Here is a 22540-nt window from a genome sequence, read left to right on the forward strand (position 1 = left end):
TCTCCTTGGCCAGACCTAGCTTTGATTTAGTTCTTGACAATGATACTTCCCCCATCCAGCTTTATAGAGATATACTTGACAAACAAAAATTATATATATTTACAATGTACAATGTGATGTTGTGACACATGTATACATTATGAAATAATTACCAGTTGAGCTAATTAATAGATCCATGTACCACACATAGTTACCTGTTTTCCTGTAGTGAAAGCATTTAAGATTAATTGTGACCCTCTTTCTAATCTTCGTGAATTCGAGGGTTGGAAGGAAGACTCTGATACCTTTGTACCTTTTATTCCTCAAAATCTTAAAATGTGGTTTAGCTGGCATTATGTCACAAGCCTTTGAAACACTCAGCTGTCCTGAGATTGTAGCTAGAATGTTTTGTCCAAGATATTTTCCATAGAATCCTATTATGTGAGCTGCAGGCCCTGTCTCAAACTATCCTTGTGTCTTGGTCTCCAAGAAGCTATTTCTCCTCACCCAGCTCTGAAGACTGGTCATGTTTTTTACTTTTTGTCTATAGCCGCAGTTGTGTTAGCCTAAAGGAGCTGAAAAATTATCTTTAGCTAATGCGTTTTTTTTTTTTTGACAAGTATAGACAGCTTATCTAAAGTAGGAATGCTTTATACATTCAATGTTAGAGTGTACTGACATTTTGTAAATATCTCTTTTGAATTAGCAAAACTAAGAAAATTGGGGATAGCTTTTGGGGGCACATTTAGTTTCTGGGGTGAATAAATGATGACCAATGTTCTCTTCTTGTGGAATCAAATCAGGTTAAGAATTAGTAAAACTTACTTAAAGTCTGCTTTTTTTTTCCTAGCCATAACATTCTTCTCTATGAGGATGGGCATGCAGTGGTAGCAGATTTTGGAGGTGAGATTTCCAGCAATAATATTCTAAATGAAATCAGTTTCTCTTTTCATTCCTACTTGGTGCCAAATATGGTGCAAAAAAAATCTGAAAATTGATTTTACACTCACAGAAATACTTATCTAAGTTATTCAAATTTCAATGACACTGAATTTTGAAAATATATCATTTATTCTTGATCTTTCCTCTTTGATATCTCCAGGCAAGAGAAAGGAAGTGAGAATTTGAATATGACAAAGGCTTCCTGAGGTTTCAGAATTTTAGCTCTGATCTTTGACCTTGGTTTTAAGATATTTCTGTTGACATGAATCTGTTTTCTCTTTCTTTCAGAATCAAGATTTCTACAGTCTGTGGATGAAGACAACATGACAAAACAACCTGGGGTTTGCTGCTGCTTTTGTTCCCTATAATTATAAAACAATTAAAATGTGTAAACTCAGCATGAGAGGGAGAAGATGAGAGCAGCTTTCAGTGGAAAAAAAATGTCATTGTCTCAGTGCAGGATAATGTTTTATATTTTTATTTTCTGTAAAACTCCAAAATAACTATTCCAAGACTCTTCTAGAGAAATGGATAAGATATATGTTTGGAAAATATTATAGATTAAATAATAGAAATATGTTTCAAATAAAGCTGATAAGTATATGGATAATTGACTTTCATATTGAGGTTACCATATTAAGTGGTAGAGTTAACATTTTAATAGATAACCAACTCTACACTTAGTCATTCACCAATATCTATTAATTATTCATAGTTATCTACTTTATAAGGTAAGAGCTGGTGTAGGTAAGCATCAATGATAAAGCAAAATATAAATCATAGCTTCGAAAGCAAAGTTAATTATACTTAAAATGCTTGCAAATAAATTCATCACCTGCCCTCTCCTTCATTACCCCAGTTCTTTCCCCCAGAATAAGTACACTTTCCTTTCTGGATTACCTATGATATCTACTTACCCAAATTTGCAATCCTTTCCCTAACTGCTTTAACCTACACAGAACTGAGTAATTTTATTTTTATTCTTTCTTTTTTCCCCCTAAATTTTAAGTTTTTTATTTTCCCAGATTTCTTCTTACTGCCTCAGTTCAGATTCTCATCATCCCTTTTCTGAACTCTTTTGATAGACTTCTAACTCCAGCCTTCTCTTCCAGTTCATTATTTCCCACATCACTTAAGTTTTGCTGTTTTAGCAATTCCCATCCTACTATAATGTCTCAATAATGTACCATTGACTATAGGCTAAAATTCAAATTTCTTTCACTATCAGTTTCCTGCTGCCCTCTTTCTGGTCCCAGGGCCACACTGTGACCTTCTTTTCCACCACAAGTTGTTTCAAAGGCTCCTGTGCCCTGGCACAGATGCCACATGGCCATTTCCCAAGCATTCCATTTTTTTCACACCCCTGTAGCCCTGCCAGTATGGTGTCCTCTGGCTGGAAAATCCTTTGTTGTCCTGCAACTGGGAGAAGACTGTTTAGCTCAGGCAGATTTTACCCATTTTATGAAGCATCTTTTCTATAACTTGTACCTCCCTGTCTTTTTTTTTCTAGGCTTTTGATGCACTTTGACCTGTTAGTTTTCACTCTTATTCACTCACCAAACATTTTATTGAGAGCCTACAATGTGTAAGGAATTGTTCAGGGGCAAGGAATGAAAGATGTGAGTAAAATATTAGTTCTTGACCCCAAGGAAGAGCTCATTTTCTATTGGGGAAAAACAGTAATGAGAAGATCAGTTCAAAATAAAGTGGAAGTTCAGTGATAGAGACATCACATAACATCATGAGAGTCAGGTAAGATGAATAGTGGTAATCAGATGATGGAGAGGATGGAAGGTCCTACCAGATAGAGTGAAGAGCATGAGCAAAGATACAAGGAAGAATGAAAAAGCAAAGTTTTGGAAAGTACTTCAAAGAGCTTGGCATTATTGACATGTACACCATGAAGAGAGGAAGATGAGTTAGAGTTAGGCAGGAACTACATTGTTGACAATGTTGTAAAAATACAGCTATACATACTGATTTCTCCAGTGCAATAGTCAGTGTTCTATTGCTCCTGCAAAATGTATGAGTCTGAGAATTTTATTTGCAAAAAAAAAAAAAATGTTTGTTTAGCTCATAGTTCTGGAGGCTGAAAGTCCAGACAGCATAGTGCCAATTTTAGTGAGGACTCCCCTGACAGGGAGCCAGAAAGTGGGGAGGTCAGGTGTTTGTGTTTGTGGGGTTTTTTTTTAATAACAACAGTTCTCATGAGAACTTATCAGGGTCTCATGAGAACTACAATAGCTTTTTTCAATCAAGTAGGCAGCAGTCCAAAATGACCTCCTTACTTGCATCAAGCTTCACCTCATAAAGGTTCCACTACCTTCCACATCATCATTCTTAAGGACCAAGGTTCTAACAAATGAACCCTTGAGAGACACATTCAAACCACACATCAAATTAGATTAACTCATTCATTCAACAAATATCTTGGGAGCATCTACTATATTCTCCTAGGAACTGGGGACATTATAGTGATTGTTTCTTTTTCCTATGGAGCTATTATTCCACTGTGGGAAGATAAACAATGAACAAATTAACGAAATATATATTAGGTGATAATAAGTACCATGAAGAAACAAATAACAGCAGAGTAAATGAATGGAGAGTAATGGAGATGCCATTTAAATAGGCCTAGAGCAATACAACATAAGGAGGTCTCCCTTGGGAGAAAGAACATTGCTGGTAGGGAAAAGAAAAGCAGGTGCAAAGGTTCTGAAACAGGAGAGTTCTTGGTGTGTTCAAAGCTAAAGTGGTTGGAGTGGGGTGAGCATGGAGGAAAGTAGTAGAATATGAGGTAAGGAAGGTGGGGAAAGTGAGTCCTCTTTCACAAGACAAACTTAACTAACTTACCTGAGGCTTAGAGGCAGCTACATCCATGGGTCTCGACTGTGGCTGCCCATCAGTTTAGAAGCTTTTTGAAGAACATAATGCCTGAATCTCACCCATAGAAATTATGATTAGTCATATTTTATTTAATGGTATTTATGTTGGGTATTTGTATTTTTTTAGAGTTCCTCCAAATGATTCTACAATGCAGCCAGTAGAGACTCTCTGAATGAATAAACTTTTGTTGAATAGAATTAAATTGAATTTCACCAACAGCAAGAAATATTAATTTTTTTTTATCCTGGCAGCACAGTCTTTAAGCATAGCATCACTCTGCATTTATTTTAGAGGCTGTTTTATTTCTTACTAGTTATGTGGCCTTATTTAAGTTTCCTAATTATTCTATGATCCCCCTATGCAAAAACAGGCATGCTATATGCCTACTCCCACTTATACAATGTTGTGACACAATGTATAATCTACTATATAAATGGAGGCTATTTGGAATGTGAAAGCTCATGTGGGAGAATTGCATGTGAGCAATATAATCAGAACAAAGATATTCTTGGAAAGCTGTAATTATGCATGATTTCCAAATAAGGTAGACATTTCAAAAGAATTATCAGCAGCCAGTACTGCACATAGAATTTCAGTAAGAATAATAAAATAACACCAGTTTTCTTCAGTGAAAATACAAAGGTGTTTGGCAAAATTCATATTGATATATTAGGGAGTCTTAAGATTTAATGGCTGGAAGAGCAAGGGTCTGACTTATCTTTTTATCTCCTTGAGGAATCTAAGGTCCAGAAAAAATGAGGGATTTGTCCACAGCTTCCTTGTCAGTGCTCAAACAAAAACTAGAATTTTCATCTCTTAATTCAAAATCTAGAGTTGCATTCCTTAAGTGACAAATTAACCGAATTTATGCATTTGCTACCCAGAATGGAAACATATTTTTTAAACTACAATCGCAAATAAAAGGAATGTAAACAACACCATTAAAACAGATGAGGCTACAACTTCGTACAAAGAAAACTGTTAACATTTTATGGACTTGTTTTCTCAAATATTCCTCAACTGGAATTTTAGAAATAACACATCTAGTCAAACAAAGGAAAATATGATAGACTTGATCCTGCAAGTGAGAAATCTACTTCAATTAAAATATTCTGGCACAACTCAGGCCCTTTCTCTCCTTAACGGCGGAGACTATGTGTGGGCCTAATTTACAGACTTCCTAAATTACAACCTAAAGGCCTGATTAGGGAAGGTGCCTTCCGAAGCCCAATGGTTGAATATTCTGAAGCTTTCATCCAGGAGAGAGATGATCACAAGTTATAAGTAGGAAAAAAAAATGTGTGGATGCTGTAATAATCATTTTATGAGCCTATTACTTGATGAATAATATTGATGACTTTTTGAAAAAAATATGAATTTTATGATCTTCTAGTGACTAGGAAAAAAAATATTCCCTGTATATCAGGAGAACACTTATCAAGTCCTCACAAAAAAGGACCCTGCTAGTCAGCTGGGAAACTAAGCCCTTGGTAACTGGCTATGCCTTCTCCATGCCCAGAACCTCCGCTGGATGGCTCCAGAGGTGTTCACGCAGTGCACGCGCTACACCATCAAAGCCGACGTCTTCAGTTATGCTCTGTGTCTGTGGGAACTCCTCACCGGCGAGATTCCTTTCGCCCACCTTAAGCCAGGTAAGACAGGCCACACTGAATTTCCATGCCTTCCAAAATTCAGCGCATTTTTACAGATTCAAAAAGCATTTTCTTCCAAATGCATATTCTCAGTGGTGGAATAGAAAGGAGAAGAAGAAAGTAAACAACCTTAAATTGCTTTAAGTTGGCACCCCATCCAGAAAACTTAATGACAATGGTAATTTTAGACACGGACACAAAGAAATGTAGGAATATTTTATTGAAGTTTAGGGCCTTGATTTATTTGTTTTTAATGAGACTAGCACCTAACTAGGGTCATGTGGGGCAAATAATGTTGACAGTACTATATTTACTTTTTGAGATTAAATTTTAGAAATTCCATATATGTGTACACACACACACACACACACACACACATACACACACGGTAGAAAAGTAGCAACATGAAAATAACTATGGGGACTTCAACTGCTTTTCCTAACAATTTTGTATGACACATATGGATACATCCTCAAAATCAAACTTTGAGTAATCCTCATTTCATTGATGATATACTCTATACTCTGCTAACACATAGAAAGTAGAGATGAGAAATTTAACCACAGGTAAAATGTATACATAATTTATATTCAAGGTAAACTCTATTTGCCTCCATATTTCAATTTTATCTGTGATGCTTTCATATATTGTCTCCCTATACTGGAAACTCTTTAAGGGCTTTGCATTCCTAGTGCCTATCATGTTTGAAAAGCAGATTGACAAATTAAATCATAAACAAATTCTTCAATGAATTATACTGTAACCTTGTAATGACCAACCTGAAATAATATATCAGTAGAATAAAGTCAAAAGGCAAAGAAGTTAAATATCCCTTTTAACAAGTTAAAATCCTAACAAAGATCATCATATTTATTAGTACTCTTGTACACAGAGCAAAAGCACACCACTTACTTTCTCTTCAAGGTATTTTCCCTAGTGTCCAACAGAGTGCCTTTCAGGAATTACATGCTCTATACATTGTTTTTTGAGTGCATTGATGATGTAGTTGTCCTAATCATTCCCTGTATACTTTTCATGATATTAAATGATGATATTAGCCCTTGTTATAGTGTGGATGTGATAACTCTATTGTGAACTAAACTGACATTGCCATTTGTAAAATGTTCTGATGTGCTGCTCTCTATGTCTTAAGAGTTTGCATTCTGATAAGACTGCTGAATATATAACAAATCAATTCTAACTCTAGAACACTATGGTATGTTTTCATGAGAGAGAGACAGCTACATCTTTATTCCCTATACCCTTTGTGTCAGTCCATTCAACTGAATCTGTTGATTTTACCTGCTAATATATCTTGGGAAATGACTACCACTTATCATAGCCACCACCTTCCTAGCTCAAGCCACCATCTCTTAATTAAACTTTTGCAATAGTCTTTTTAAAAATCAAGCTTATTGTCTGGTGCGGTGGCACACACCTGTTATCCCAGCATTTCGGGAGGTTGAGGCAGGAGGATTGCAAGTTCAAAGCCAGACTCAACAAAAGGAAGTCACTAAGCAACTCAGTGAGACCCTATTTGTAAATAAAATACAAAATAGGTCTGGGGATGTGGCTCAGTGGTAGAGTTCCCCTGAGTTCAATTCCTGGTAGAAAGAAAGAAAGGAAGGAAGAAAGAAGGAAGGAAGGAAGGAAGGGAGGGAGGGAGGGAGGGAGGGAGGAAGAAAGGAAGGAAGGAAGGAAGGAAGGAAGGAAGGAAGGAAGGAAGGAAGGAAGGAGGGAGGGAGGGAAAAATCAAGCTTATTGGAGTATAACTTATACACAGAAAAATTTATCTTTTTAGATGAACAGTTCAATGTGTTTTAAGAAATATGTACAATTACAATCAAGATAGAGAAATTTCCATTATTCTAAAATGATCCAGGTGCCTGGTTGAAGGCTATCCACTTCTCCCACCTCAGCCCCTGGCAACTGCTGATCTGATTTCTGTCCCTACAAATTAGCCTTTTCCAGAATGTATTATAAATATAATTATATTAATTCACTTATCAGCAATTTATTCTTTTTCATTTAAATGTAATATCTCATGTTGCATGTTCCTGGATCTATTTATACATTCGCAAGCTGATTGTGTGAGTTATTCTCACTTTGAGGCTACTATAATTAAAATTACTAAAATCATTCAGTCTTTGCATGGTGGTTTTCATTTCTCATGGATAAATACATGAGATGGATTGCTAGATTTTAAGATAAGAGTTTTTCCAAGTTGTGTATACCATTATGGATTCCACCAGTAGTCTGAAAATTTTTATTTAACTAATAATATTGACAATTCTTTCATATGTTTATTTGGTATCCATATCACTTATATACAGTGTTCATTCAAATTGTCTAATTATTTAGTTATAAATGAGTTATTAGATTCTAGGTAGAAGTTCTTCAACTGCTATGTAGGTTGCAGGGATTTTCCTGTAGTCAGTGGCTTGCTTTTTGAAGTACTTAGCAATGAATTTCAGAGAGCAAAAGTTTTTCATTTCAGTAAAGTTTATTACATCATATTTTTAAATTATTTCTTTGTGTATATCCTTTCCAAAACATGCTAGCCTCACCCAAGAACACAAAGACCTCCTACTATATGTTATATAAAAATCTTTCAGGTTTAATTTCTATATTTTTAAGATCTATTTTCCATACTTTTTAATAATATGGCATGAACTTTTTATTCTTTTGTTTTTTGTGTTTTTTTTAATGTGGATGCCCAATTGTTTTAGCATTATTTGTTGGGAGGAAATGTGCCCTTTTTTTCTAATTAGTTATTTTTGCACTTTTGTAAAAACATCAGTTGACTGTACATGTATACTCATTTCTGTCTGTTGTTTCATTGACCCATGCATTACACTTATATAAATACCATACTATCTTGATAGTTTATACTAAGTCTTGAAATTAGGTAACAAAAAACCTCCAAATCTGCTCTTTTTTGATAAACCTGTTCTCGTTATTTGATTTATTCCATTTCCATATAAATTTTAGAATCAGCTCATCTTTTTCTACCACACACACACACACACACAAAAAAAAAAAAAACTTTTGGAATTGTTACTAGTTGCTCTGAATGTATAAATCAATACGGGAAAAATTGACATTTTAAGTACATTGGGACTTCTGCTGACAAATATAGTACACCTCTCCATTCATTTAATTCTTTAATTTCTCCCAATGCATTTTATACTTTTTATTATACAGGACTTTGCCATTCTTAGATTTGTCTCTATAAATTATATGTTTCTTGATGCTATTATAAATGACATTTTTAAAAATTTTACATCCAGTGTTTCTTTTAGTATATGAAAATATATAAGTTTTTAAGCAATAACCTAGTACCCTATAAACTTACTAAATTCACTTATATCCATTCCATTAGGTTTTGTTTCTTTGTTTGTTTGGTACATTCTTTGGGATTTTTACATAGGTGATTATATCATCTATAAATAAAGAAAATTTTGTTTCTCTCCAATCTGTATGTTTTTAAAATCTTATCTTCTTACAAGCAAGGATCTTTAGTACAGTGTTGAATAGAATTTTTAAAATATCCTCCTTGAACCTATTGGTTTTTCACAGTTTGTTCCACCACTACCCTGATCACTTGAACCACTAAAATAGCCTTTGACTATTCCACCTTTACTTATTCTTGTCCCTCTTTCCTTTTCAATCTCTACACTTCCACTGGAATGATATTTTAAAACATAAATTTGCTCATGTCACCATTGCTTAAGATTATCTTGTGGCTTCTCATATTAGGATTGAGAGGCAAAATTCTTAATATCTCCTGAAAGAATCTACCTGATCCTCTTTTTCTAGTCTTACTCATTCAGTTTTATCCAGTGAAAATATGCCAGTCACTCCACCCTTGTTTTATTTCCTTCACTCTAGTCTTTTATATTCCAGTCTTCTTTCTGTGCTCTAGCTACAATAGCCTTCTTTTGCTGATTTCAATATATTGCATTTTAATCTCACCTCTAGGCATTTCATAAGCTGTTTTCTCAATAAATATAATTAATGATGAGCATTGCCAATATTACTGTGAAGCTCAAATGAAATGATGTTTTGTAAACTGAAAACTCTCATGACTGCAAGGTGAAAGATTCAAGGGGAAAATGTACTATAAGGTCAAGTTTTCCTATGATTATGAACTTACATGGCATTCTTATTCTCTAGGCAGCCCAGGTTTAAAAAGTCACCCTTGACTCTTCTGATCTCTTATTGTGTTCTTTTATTCTCTTCCTATCCTTTCTCCTTCTTTCTTTTTTCTCTTTTTTAATTATTTTCTTTTAAGTCCCATTTTCTGTTATGCTTTGCTAATTCTAAAATTATTCACCCACTTATTGCCATTTCTACTGCTCCATCCTTTATTCACATGTAGAATACTGCCCAGTATCTTAAACATTATCCTTGTCTTCGGTTTTCCTTATAATTTTTTTCCACCAATCACTAGTTCTAGTTATCTAAAAATTCTAATTTAATCATATGACTTCCTTGACTTAAAAATCCCTTAAAAATCCAGTTGCTCTTAAGATAAAAACAAAATTTCTTAAGGTAATCTACACAAATGGTCAAAAATATATGAAAATGTTCAGTATCATTAGCCATCAAGAAAATGCTATTCAAAATCACCCTAGGCTATCAATTGAATCCAGTTGGAATGAATATTATCAAAAATACAAAAATAACAATGGCTAATGAGGAAGTGGAGAAAAAAGAATTCTAATATACTGTCAATGGGAATGCAAATTAGTACAATCTTTTTGCAAAACAATATGGACATTCCTCAGAACACTAATAGTAGATCTACCATATGATCTAGCTAACCCACTTTTTGGGTCTGTATACATTAGAAATGAAATCAATATACCAAAGAAAGCACTCCCATGTTAATGTGTTAATTATGGCACTATTCACAGTATCTAAGATGTGATACCCATCAATGATAAATAGATAAGGGAAATGTAGTATATACACACAATGGAATATTATTCAATTGAAAAGAATGAAATCCTGTCATTTGCAGCAAAGTGGGTAGAACTAGAGGACATAAGCCAGAAATAAACCAGACACAGGAAGACAAGGATCACATGTTCTCTCTTAAATACGGAAGCTAAAACAAAAAATGTCAACTTGAATGTGGAATAGCAATTGCTAGAGGCTGGAAAGGGGTATAGGAGAAAGGGAAGTTAGATAATGGGTACCACAAAAGATTTATATTGAAGGAATAAGTTCTGGTGTTCTAAAGCACCATACGCCTACAATTCACAATACCCTATTATTCATTTTATAAAGATTTAGAAGAAAGGAGCTCAAAGTCTTCAAACACAAAGAAATAAGGAAAAGGAAATGCTAGTTACCCTGATTCAATCAGTGCACACTGCATACATGGTTTGAAATATCACACTGTAGCACACACATATGTACAACTAAAATGTGTTAATCAAAAGGTAAAATAAAATACAGTAATCTAGCAAGCCCCTCACAACCCTGTCTCTGCTCCCTTCCTAGGACTGCCTCTCACCACATGTGACTTGTCATCTGTGTTCCAACCACAGGGAGTGATTTCATTTCTCAGTGCACTTCTTCTCCCCTCCGTGCCTATGTGTGTGTTAGTCTGTCAGAAACACTCTTCCCCACTTTTCATCTAACTCCAATTTACTTTTGAGCTTAGCTTTAACAATAAACCCTTCCCCTCAAAACTTTCTTAATTCCAAAATCAAGTTAAGTGCAGTTTTCTGCACATCCCAAGTCACTGTTTATGGCTATTTTCGTATTTACTCACACATTTGTAATTTTCTCTACTCCGTTATGCTTTGCTAATTCTAAAATTATTATTTCAAGGAGATAAAGTTTCCTTCTATCATGGACCTCCCCCTCCCCAAAAGCATTTACTCTTTCTAAGGGGAGAATATTATTTAATAAAAAAGCTAGAAGTCTTGCCTCAGAATAACTTGGTTCCAATGTCCCAGATATTAAAATTTATAGTACTTTATTGGAAAGAGAATTTGTTTATGATAGATGCTGAATTTTTAAAAGTTGGACAGTGACCATGCATCAAGAAATGAGATTGCTAATATCATTGTGGTGGTTAGGCAATCTAGCATATGTTCAGCAATAAATTATGTGAAGCATCAGATTCAATATAAGCTACATATTAGCTATTTACAATGAGCAACAAATCCATGACTACAGTGTGGGACAACATTATCAATTACCGTAGTAGCAGCCTAACACAAAGCTCATCCTTCTGGATTAAGCAGCATGTTACCTCCTGGGAGAAATATAAAAGTAGAACACTAATATTAGCATAGACTCCTACGCAAGGGATAAGTGTACATTCTGAAGTTAGGGTCTCTTTTCAATAGCGCATGTTCAAATTAACCTTTTAAGCTCAGATTTAAAAAGAATTGAAAAACTTTCCCATCCACCACTTCAAGGATCACCAGATCAAATGCCCACAGGGCCAAGGGAAGCAAGCTAAAAGCACAATAGTGCAAAGAAGAGCAATCACCTGCCCTGACAGCTGCTGCCTAGCTGCAGCCAAGTAGTGCTGAGTGGGAGCACAAGTAAGCCTGCTTACTGCTACCGTAATTTATTTGTTTAGAAATCTAATGATTTTTAAATGTGGGCCATTATTTTACCTTTTTAAAAGAGAGCATTTTTCAGGCTAACACTCTGGGGTCTAAAGAGAATTGACCTAACGTAGAAGAGCATGAGTCTTGTGGCCTCATGCAAGTTACTTAACATAATCTAACTAAACCTGAGTTTATTTTTAAAATGGTCACAATAAGACAATGTACCTCAAAATGTTGGGACAGAAGCTGACAACAGTAGTACTCAATAAAGATTAATTATTATTTTTGAATGCTTCCTTTGGGCCAAGAACCGGGCTATAGTATGGAAAACAAAGAGGAATACAGCATTGCCCAGGCCCTCAAACTACTCATAATGCACAGGGGAATAAGAAAAGTACAATAGATAATGTAATCCTAACTAGAGAGATGCACAGAGGGATAAGAGTGCTCTGTAATGGGTCATCCTGCCCAGACTGAAGGTGGGAAAAGAATAATAGGAAAATATTCCTAGAGCAGATGATACTTTAACTGCATCTTTAACAGATGATTGTTAATTAAATAGGTAAACAGTGGGAGGTGGGGAAGTGTTCCTGCAGAAAGCAGTATCAGCAAGGTCCGGAGGCATGAGAGATCCATAAATAATTCAATAGGGACAAATCAGAGAATACAAGGACATCATTTGCAAGACATATGCTGTAAAACTGGAGTCAGATGGTGAAGGTCCTTGTGTAAGTCAGGGTTTTCCAGAGAAAAAGAACCAGTAGAATAGAGAGATACAAGAGGAAATGTACTATGGGAATTGGTTCACATGATTATGAAGTCTGAGAAGCCTTTATAACATGCCTTCGGCAAATGAGAGAACCAAGAAAGCTAGTATTATGATGGAGTTTGAGTCCAAAGACCTGAGACCCAGGAGGACTCAGTGTGTTAGTTCCAGAGTCTCAAGACCCAAAATCCTGAACTTCTGATGTCTCAGCTCCAGAAGAGATAGCTAGTTCTTCTGAGTTTTGTCCGCTTTTTCATTCAACTGGGGCCCTCAATAGATTGGATGATGCCTGCCCAAAATGATGAGACTGGATTGTCCTTACTCAGTGTATTGATTGGAATGGTAATCTCTTCCAAAACACTCTAAGAGACATACCCAGAAATAATATTTTACCATCTATCTAGTTATCCCTGAGTCAGTCAAGTTAGCATATAAACTAACCATCATAGGCTTGTGTGTATCAACAGTGGAACAGTGGAAGCCACCACAGGACTTTAAGGGATATAACACAACTCTATTATTATTTTAGAATATTCTCTCTTTTTGTAAAGGAAATGCTAAATTGGAGTTCAAACCCAAAGGCAAGCAGACAAGTTCTTCTAGAAGAAATGCCTAAGACTTTAACTGCAGTAGTGCCTTTGGAAGAGAAAGGAGAGGTTTGTTTGGGAAGATTTGAGTAGCACTTCAAAATATATTGAGGTGGAAACACAAGGGTAAGCAAGGAGTCAACAGTGACTTCCAGGTTTCTGACTTAGCCAACAGGATGATGATGGATGCTGGAAAAGGAGCAGATCTGTAAAAGAAATGAAAAGATTGGGAAGAAAAGGAGCCAAAGGGTAAAGCCAACATAGAGAGAAGAACCAAGCAAGATGAAAAGGGAGCTGGTTCAATCTGGCAAGCAAGAGCTGTCCTGGAAGCATTTCAGAGAAAGATATCAACACCTGATTCTCAGATTTTATTTCTCTTCTATACTTGTCTCATCTAATATATCATAAGAAACTAAAGAAGAAAGTTAAGATAAATGAACCCATCAATGTGTATCTTATCCAATCCCATTTCCTTATAACCACGAACCCAATTTTGTGCATCCCTTTCAGATCATAGTTTGAGGCCAAAGAAGAGAGCCTTTAGTTTTCCTTTTGTCCTGTGTGAGGCCAGCTAGTTCACAAGGAGACCCGATTTTGTGTCCTGGGATTCCTTGATGCCAAGCTCTAACTAAGTCTGGGATGTGGCAGCAAATTAAAAGCATCTGCCAATTTATTATAGCCAGGTTTTGGTGAGACTTCATATTGAGACTTTAATTCAGAGTTGCAAACTGGAGACCAGGAGCCAAAAATGGCTTGCAGACTTTTTTTTTTATCTTGCATATAGTTTTTAGAAATATGAATTTAGAGACACCAGTATTCCACAGTTCTCTTGTTTGCAGCCATTTTGGTTTTCTACGTTTCCTTAAATATTAGTTGCTTATTTTCTTTTCCACATATAATAAGAATCCTAAAGCATCCTGAATATATTAGTCTCAGCATGCATAAGCACACTGATGATATAGAAAAAAATGGTAGGAAAATAGGAATGAGCTAAATCCCATGTTTGTTGTTCTAATTCTTTTTAGTTTATCATTGAAAAGAGGAAAGGCAACTAATCACAGCACAGATCACTGGAAAGATCGAATCGGTCCAATAGATGGTGATATTTCTATGAATATAGCTGATATTAACATTCCGATACTTCATTACACTGACAAAGATTGCAATGAGAACAGACAATGGTGCAAATTAATCTATTCTTCTGACAGTATATAATGAGAATGGGATGTGGTTTAAAAAATTAAGCCATTCTTAGTACAAATCTCAAGATTGTAATCTCATGGTCTCTCTCAGATACTATACACTCTGGTGATACATCATTGAAAAGTGTCAGTTTAACAAAGAATGTGTCTTAACTCTTGCAGGGATGGTAGAACACATTTGCTTTGTCTCACCACCGCCTGGCTCATTAAAAACAATAGAATAGAATCAATTGTGGTTTTCAGAACATATACACACAGTCAAAATTGAAAAAAAAAATTCTGCCGTTTTATCTTGGTCAATACTAACAAAAAATATTTTGCTTTATTGCTCTCCTATTTCTCTTTTTAATACAAATGCCTACATTTAATTTTATAAAGTAGAAAACAGTAAGAGTTAACTTTAGGAATTCAGAAGCTAATATCAATTTGTTCATAAGCAGGGAATACATAGTTTGTCATAGAGTTGTAAAGTCATCCCCGCCACAGTGGTCATGTTGCATTGTGAGCTGGGCCTGATGGTAGACTAGGTAGGTTGTAATTTTTAAATTTATGGTAATTCAATGTCAAGTTTTACTTGATATTCATACCCAAAGAATCCAAAATCACCACAGATTTTTGGTGGTCTAAATAGAACAGAGAACACACAGGATGTTTTTTGACATCAAGTTCTCTAGGTGTGAACTGAAAGCTATCAATTCAACCCTTAGATTTGTACATAACGATAATAACAACAACAACACAGCTAGCAATTGTTGAGAGCCAACAATGTGCTCGGTGTTGTATGGATATTTTATCAGTTAGTCCTCATGATTTAGGTCCTGTTAGGATAAAACACGTGCTTTAGGTCATAATAAAGGTCCTCTTAGGATAGATAAGACACATGCTCAATGTCACATGCTAGTTAAGAGGTGCCATCAAGGCTTAAATGCATGACTGTTTGTCCCCAGTGCACTGCACAGCACCATTACACTTTATATTTCCTGCTTCATCTTACATGTAGTGAAATTATTACACACACAGGCAAATTGGCTTAATTAGGATCTCCCAGAGAGTTTAGAGCAAAGCCAGAGAGAAATTAGGTCTCTAGATTTCCCTATTAAGGGCATTTCTTTAATATGTTATAGTGCTTCCATTTATTGAAGCTCCTCACCAAATTTTCTGAACAAAAGACAATGTTATTGACTGAATTGGCCACCAGATCTCAATAATTTACCTGATTATGTTGTAATGTAATATTAAAGTAAACATAATATTCATTCTATAATGTTTCTTGAAAACTAAGCATTGTGCTGTTCTGAAAATGCAATGAGTAATTAATTATTCCTAGTCATTTATGTATATTTTCATTCATATATTCACTAAATATTTAACAAGTCCTATTAGAATCTGTATTATTTTCCAGTGAAGGGACATTTTGAACTATCACTTTTACTTATTCATTTAATGCATACCTTTTGAATACCTATTAATTGCAGTTATTGTGCGAGGCAGAGATACAATCATGAAAAGATGTAGTGCTGGCATCAAGGAGCTTGTGATCTGTACACAGAGGAAAGAAAGTAAATAGGCAATACAGTAGAGTATATGGAATGCTATAATAGTATAGAATGCTAGAAACATAATAGAAAGGTTACCCAGAGAAAGCAGATTTAAGCTAAGATCTAGAAAATAACAGACGTTATGAAGGACAAGAGGCTAGGGAAGAACATTCTGGGCAAAAGGAATCACATTTCAGAATCTACAATTGAACAATAAAAAGCAGGAGAAAATCTACTCATTTATTAATTATCTGTGCATTTGCCAAATTTTACCAAAAAGAATAGCACCAGGTTTTTTTCTTTGCTTATTATACTTACATAGAATACTTAATACATTCTGATATATGAATAAATGAATGAAAGTTGTCACATTTTGTTTTGGTTGCCTGTTCTGAAGCTCACTGGTCTATCTCTTTTGAAAGACAACACCAACAAATTTCATTCATTTTTTTTCTTGATAAAGTGTTGATAAATAATGAAGAACTTGAATCCACAAATTGATTCCATAGTTACATAGATCCTTGAGGTTGAATCATAAAATTGTATTTAACTCAGGTCTCATTATTCAGGATAATGGGAGTGGGAGAACTCTATCCTCTAGAATTGTGCTGTTCAATATGGAAGCCACTAGCCATGACTATTTAAATTTAAATTTATTTGAATTTAAATTAAACAAATTAAAACTTCAGTTTCTCAGTGACGCTATCCACATTTTAAGAGTTCAGCACTCTTATGCCAACATATTGAACAGTGCAGAAGAATATTTTCATTGGTTACAGAGAGTTTCATGAGAGGTGTTTTGCTCTAGAAGCTAGTTTTAAGGTTTAATAAGCTATAATTATTTCAGGATAGTGTTGAAAAATAATAATTGCTCAATATATAGTAGTTATTTTTAAACTTAGTCTCATTCTCTTTTAATGGCAAAGTTTTCCTTCTGAAAGTAGAAACCAACATTTACATATTTTTGTAATGATCAAGGCAAAAATTTGATGAATGAGCTGACAGTCTCATTCCTGAATCTGTAGTACCAGAAAATTTCCCAGCTGTTCATATAGCCTGGCCACATAGACAAGACTGACAAAACCATCTGAAGGTGACAAGTTCCAATTCCATGACCCCTCATGTTGCACTGCCCACTTTCTGGTGAGGTGATAATGAGTAGTATCACTGCCAAGAGTGCATAAATCAAACAGGAGAAGGAGATGCCAGAGCTTTGCAGAATCTACTTTGAATAATGAAGAATTAAATATCATTCATCTTAAACTGATTTTCCAGACACAGTGCCAAGAAGAAAGCAAGTAACTTCATACACTTGATATCTAAATCTAAAAGTCTCAGAAGGGAGATGATTGGGATCTGCATCTGAGTTTAGCTCATTTTATGCATGGTCCCTTTCCGCACATTAGGAGACCTCTAATTAACTTAAATATGTTCACTAAACTGGTTTATGTGTTCATAGTGGTACCAGCTTAGAATTATTCGAATAGTCATAAGGTAACAGAGTGGAATACAGAGGATTAATGATCATTAAGCAATAGTTTGCTTGTTTGCTTACTGTTTTACTAATTCTAGAAGGAATTAAGAATCATCAAGAGTAATCAATGAAAATATTCAAACATGGCTAAATTTTGTGACATAAAGGACCCATTTGATAAGTAGTGATGTATGTGATAAGAAACAACACAATCTAAACAAGAGTGATGGATTATTTGCCTCTCAAACTAGTAAAATGTTTCCCTGGTGCAGATATAATGATAACTCTCATATGCACTTGCTATTCAGAGTATAAATTAATACAACTGTTTTGAGTAATAGGTTTTCAGTATGTACCAAAATCTTTAAAGTAGTTATGCCCTTAAATATATTATTCTCATCCCTTAATATGTCATAATGTATAATTTATGAAATAGAGAAACAAAATGAAAAAAGATATTCTTTGAAGTATTTGGAACAACCTAAAATTGGGAAGTGATTAAGCAAATCACATTAAATGCAGAGTCATTAAAAATATGTTAACTTAGAGTTTTAATAACATGAGAAATGCTTAATTGCTTAACCTAATGCTTTAATTTAGGAAAAAGGAATTACATAATTGTCTATCAGCATAAGCTTCCTGATACCAAGAATATATAAGAAATTTTCAAAATATTTTGATAACCGTTGCCTCTGAATGATAACAATTTTTCTTCCTTATTCTCTTAATTTCCTTAATCCTCTTAATTTTCTCAATTTCTGCAAAGAACAAGTGTTAATTTCATTAAGTGGTAATTCAGAATAATCCATAAAGCAAAATATATTTTAAGTTACACAGTTACACTGCATGAAGTTTCAGTAGCTCTACTGGAAGTAGATGGATAAACAGAATTAAATGGGAGTGGATTTTGGTGGGGGAAAATTAGTGGGTATGGGTTATATCTCAAAAGTCATTAAGCTACTGATATATGCTTAAAATATGAGCTAGAAAACAGGAAGCAGCAATATACTGGAACTTCATTCTCCCACTGGTGAAGAACAGTGTTTCTGAGAAATAAACAATATCATGTGCTCAAAAAGCATGAACTTTGGAACAAAAGGCTATACCAACTACTAGCAATACTTAAAATGTTTATTAATTTAAAACTGTCACATACATATACAATAATATCTACCTACTTTGGATGGTTAAGAAGATTCAAGAAGTGTGTATGTGTATGTGTGTGTGTGTGTGTGTGTGTGTATCTACCATGATGCCTGACAGAAAATTTTTTTTAATAAAAGTAGCTATGAGCTTGGTTTCTAAGGTAGCATAGAATTCACTGCTTGCAGAACAGAAAACTACTGAGGAATCAGGAATCTACAGTGAAGTCCCTAGAATCGTAACATAGTGATGCACAACTAGACATGAACACTATTTGGAAATCCATGTAAGCAGGCAATATTAGAGAATTTAATCAATGAGTTGTATTTGCTAAGACAATGGATTTGAAGTGCCTAACAGAGTTTAACAAGTAATAACTAGTTTATAAATATTAAAAATTAAAATTTCAGAATCCTTGTATTAGTGATAAAATTTGATGTTTAACTAAACATCTGTTTTTCCAAAGTAATATAGCTGCCTTTAAAAGTACAAAGTTCAGCATTATCCCATGGCTTGGTAAGCAGAATATAATCTCTTTAGCCTTGGAGTTATGACATCATACAATCTTGTCCAATCCAACCTTCAGTCTTTGCTTCCTATAACATTATGCACATATTCTGTACTTAAAACACTCTAAATGACTTGCTCCTTCTATGGTCATTTGCTCCTTTAAAAAATTTCACTTCTCCTATTTATTGCCAACAGCCAAATGAATGAACAATTATAAAGACAGACTATAAAATAATCCACTATTTTGTTAAAAGCACAGAGGAAAAAACACAGCCTAGAGGTGTCTTTGAAGCTCAACTGATGTTATACAAACTGATTTTTGATGACTTTTTGTGTGTGTATCTGTGCCTGTTTCTTGATATAAATATGTGAATTTCAAAACTGACATGACCCATTTGTTTTGCAGCAGCTGCAGCAGCAGACATGGCTTATCACCATATTAGGCCTCCCATTGGCTATTCCATTCCCAAACCCATATCATCTTTGCTGATGCGAGGGTGGAATGCATGTCCTGAAGTGAGTAATTTTTATGTCCTCTTAGAAAATGTGTTATGGTCAAAATCTGTCACAAATAGTGTAACTCCAAAGTCTACTTCCAGGGTGTATTTTAAGACTGTCAAGGCAGAAAGACTAATTTGTCTTCTGCTCTTTAGTCTCTAATTGCCTCAAGAAGTCTGAATAGCTCATATTTCTTTGCTGCTGCTCTCTGATTTTGAAATGTTTCTTACAACTGATTAGTAAGAGAGAGACCAGGGTATGAGAGATGACTCACAGTCTTATCTCAGCTGCAATTTTATTAACTATACTTGAGCCATACATAGTCTTTTTCTGACAAAAGAAATTGATACAAGATGGATTTGGGTTGGCTTTTGATGCAAAGCAGGCTTTCAGGCAGAGACCCCAGAGAAAGTAGTCTTCAGGAGCACCAGCTCAAGCAGTAGTAATCAGAAGACCTGAGTCCTAGTCCTCTGTTACTTCTCTAAGTGATTAATGATGTGGTTAATAACACAGACTTAGAGCTCAAATGAAGAGAACAATGCTACGGAAAGAGTAAGTAAAAGTAAAGGAGGATATTTAAACAGCCAAAAGAATATTTTAAATGTGGTCTTAGATCTAAGAGAATAGAGGGGGAATGACAATCTATAACTAGGAAAAAATGGCAGACCATTAGTCTCCATAAAGTGATTCTTCTCACTTGTGTGCCATATCAGGTGATGTCTACTATTCTCAGAGATTGACTGAGTTGGTCCTGCAGCATCTCTCCTGGTGTTACAGTTCAGTCGTGTGTCCAAGAATTCCTTGGCCAGTTATTTTCTTATTTATTGAAATCCTTGTGTCTTGACATCAGTATATCCATTGAGTCTTTTCCTTTGAATAGAGGGTATTAGTCTGTGTTCTTCACCCTGGAAATTCTCATACAAAAAAGCTTAATGGCTTTTGTTTGCCAGCCCAAATCATCCTAGTTATTGTTGTTGTTTTCTTGTACAATCTTGTTTCTGATCAATCCTAGACACTTTATCACTCTTCGACAAGTGAGCCAATAAAGTGTGGCTATTATTATTTCAGAAAGTACCTCAACAAAGTAAAATGTCCACACATTTAGATAGAGAAAACAAGTTTCTTATTCTTTTTCTAAAGGCAAACCCCTCCTTTTTCTAAAGGTAAAAACCAAGTCATTATCCAATCCCACTTGAGAGCACAGAAACTCTTATGAAGAAAATAAAGGTTCTTGTGGAATATGGATTGAGTATTTCAGATAAACTTCTGACCAGTCCTTCTGACATGCTATAGGCTAAGAATCTTCTCACTACCAAACATTAGCTCCATAGAACATAGAAGCAGGGATGATGATGATGATGATGATGATGATGATGATTGCCTGTTTTGTTTTGTCATTGCTATCACCCTATGACTTATCACCTATTAGATGCTTTTTTTTTTTTTTTTGCTGAGTAAGTGAACAAATACCACACTTGCTTGTCAATACCTCTAGTTCCATATCTGGATTTTGAGATCTAGGAAATTTTATCTTGAAAATTATGTGAGTTAAAATAATTTGGCAAAACTTGTCTTTGTTTTCAATATGAACCTCAGGCATATATTCTCAGGATAAATGTGTCAAGCACCCAATACAGATGTCCCTTCTCTCTGTATAAAGAGAGTTGTACCAAAGTTACACATAAAATAGCCATCAAGGGAATCTCTTTTATTTTATTAGCTAATCCCATGATCGTAGATAAAGGACATGTGGAAGTTTTCATTTGGAAATAAAAGCAAATCATTGGCTTATTCTAAAAGCATGTTTAGGGTAGAATGTATGCCTCAAGCAAAACACTGGGAAATGAGAAAGAGAAATAGTAATAGGGCTAAAGGAGGACATTATTAAAGAGAAATATATATATAAGAGGCCCAAATAAATTGCTTAGTGGGAACATCGTGGGGCTAAGCAGTGAGTCTGAGCTGTAGTGATGAGGTTCAGGGAGGAAGAGAAAGAGAAAACACATTAGGAAAGCAAATCTCCAAATTTCTGGCAATGTCTGAACTTCTCAATTCAGTCCTGGCTTGGCCTTGCTATCCACCCCCCCACTGTGAAGTTGAGCTGCTTCTGTCAACATTATGTCACCCAGCAAGGTCTTTACCATGTCAGTAGACTGAGTGGTAAAAAAAAAAAAAAGGAACAATGATATAATTTTTATTTTCCTTCAACAATTAATTTGAGTTCTTACTATATACTGTCCAATGAAAGGGGCTGAGTATTTAAGATGCACTCTTCATGGACTTTAAGTCCAGTAGTTATATGGAGATTAATTAAAGGCACATATTAATGATTCTACAGTTAAAGCCAAGATTAAAGGAAAAAAGACTTTATGGTAATGCATACTAAAAGAATACTAGCAAGTTGGAGATATCATAGGTTAGGGAAAACTTCCAATAAGAAGTGATACTTGAGGGGAGATCATGAACCATATATAGGAGCTTGCAGAATGAAGGGTTAGTGAGATAATAACCCAACTCAAGCAAGGAGGACATGTACAAATTCATTGGGAGAAAAAGGACAAGGGACCTACTAGTTGTTGGAACATTGTAACCACTGAGAGGTTAAATTTCTGTGACAGATATCCTTTGAAACAAGTTCTTCTTTGGATCTAAGATACCAACATCATGCTATCCTGTTCCTTACTTTCTTTACGAATTGTTCTTTCATATCTATACTTTCCTCATTCCTTGAATTTGAAACCCAGTATTTTCTCATATATGTATCTTCTTAGTCAAGACTCAAATA

The 22540-nt window shown here is 34.9% G+C and overlaps 1 protein-coding gene across 1 annotated transcript in view; it reads left to right on the plus strand.

The window, feature by feature from the left end:
• Positions 1–22540, plus strand: part of Tnni3k (TNNI3 interacting kinase) — a 277900-nt gene that overhangs the window by 180250 nt on the left and 75110 nt on the right. Inside the window, exons 18-21 of the mRNA XM_026409759.2 lie at positions 830–882; positions 1210–1262; positions 5327–5459; positions 19664–19773. Coding sequence (XP_026265544.1) covers positions 830–882; positions 1210–1262; positions 5327–5459; positions 19664–19773 — 349 coding nt within the window. The remainder of the gene's footprint in view (positions 1–829; positions 883–1209; positions 1263–5326; positions 5460–19663; positions 19774–22540) is intronic.

The sequence above is a fragment of the Urocitellus parryii genome, chromosome 11 (genome assembly GCF_045843805.1).
Source record: "Urocitellus parryii isolate mUroPar1 chromosome 11, mUroPar1.hap1, whole genome shotgun sequence".
Taxonomy (NCBI): Eukaryota; Metazoa; Chordata; class Mammalia; order Rodentia; family Sciuridae; genus Urocitellus; species Urocitellus parryii.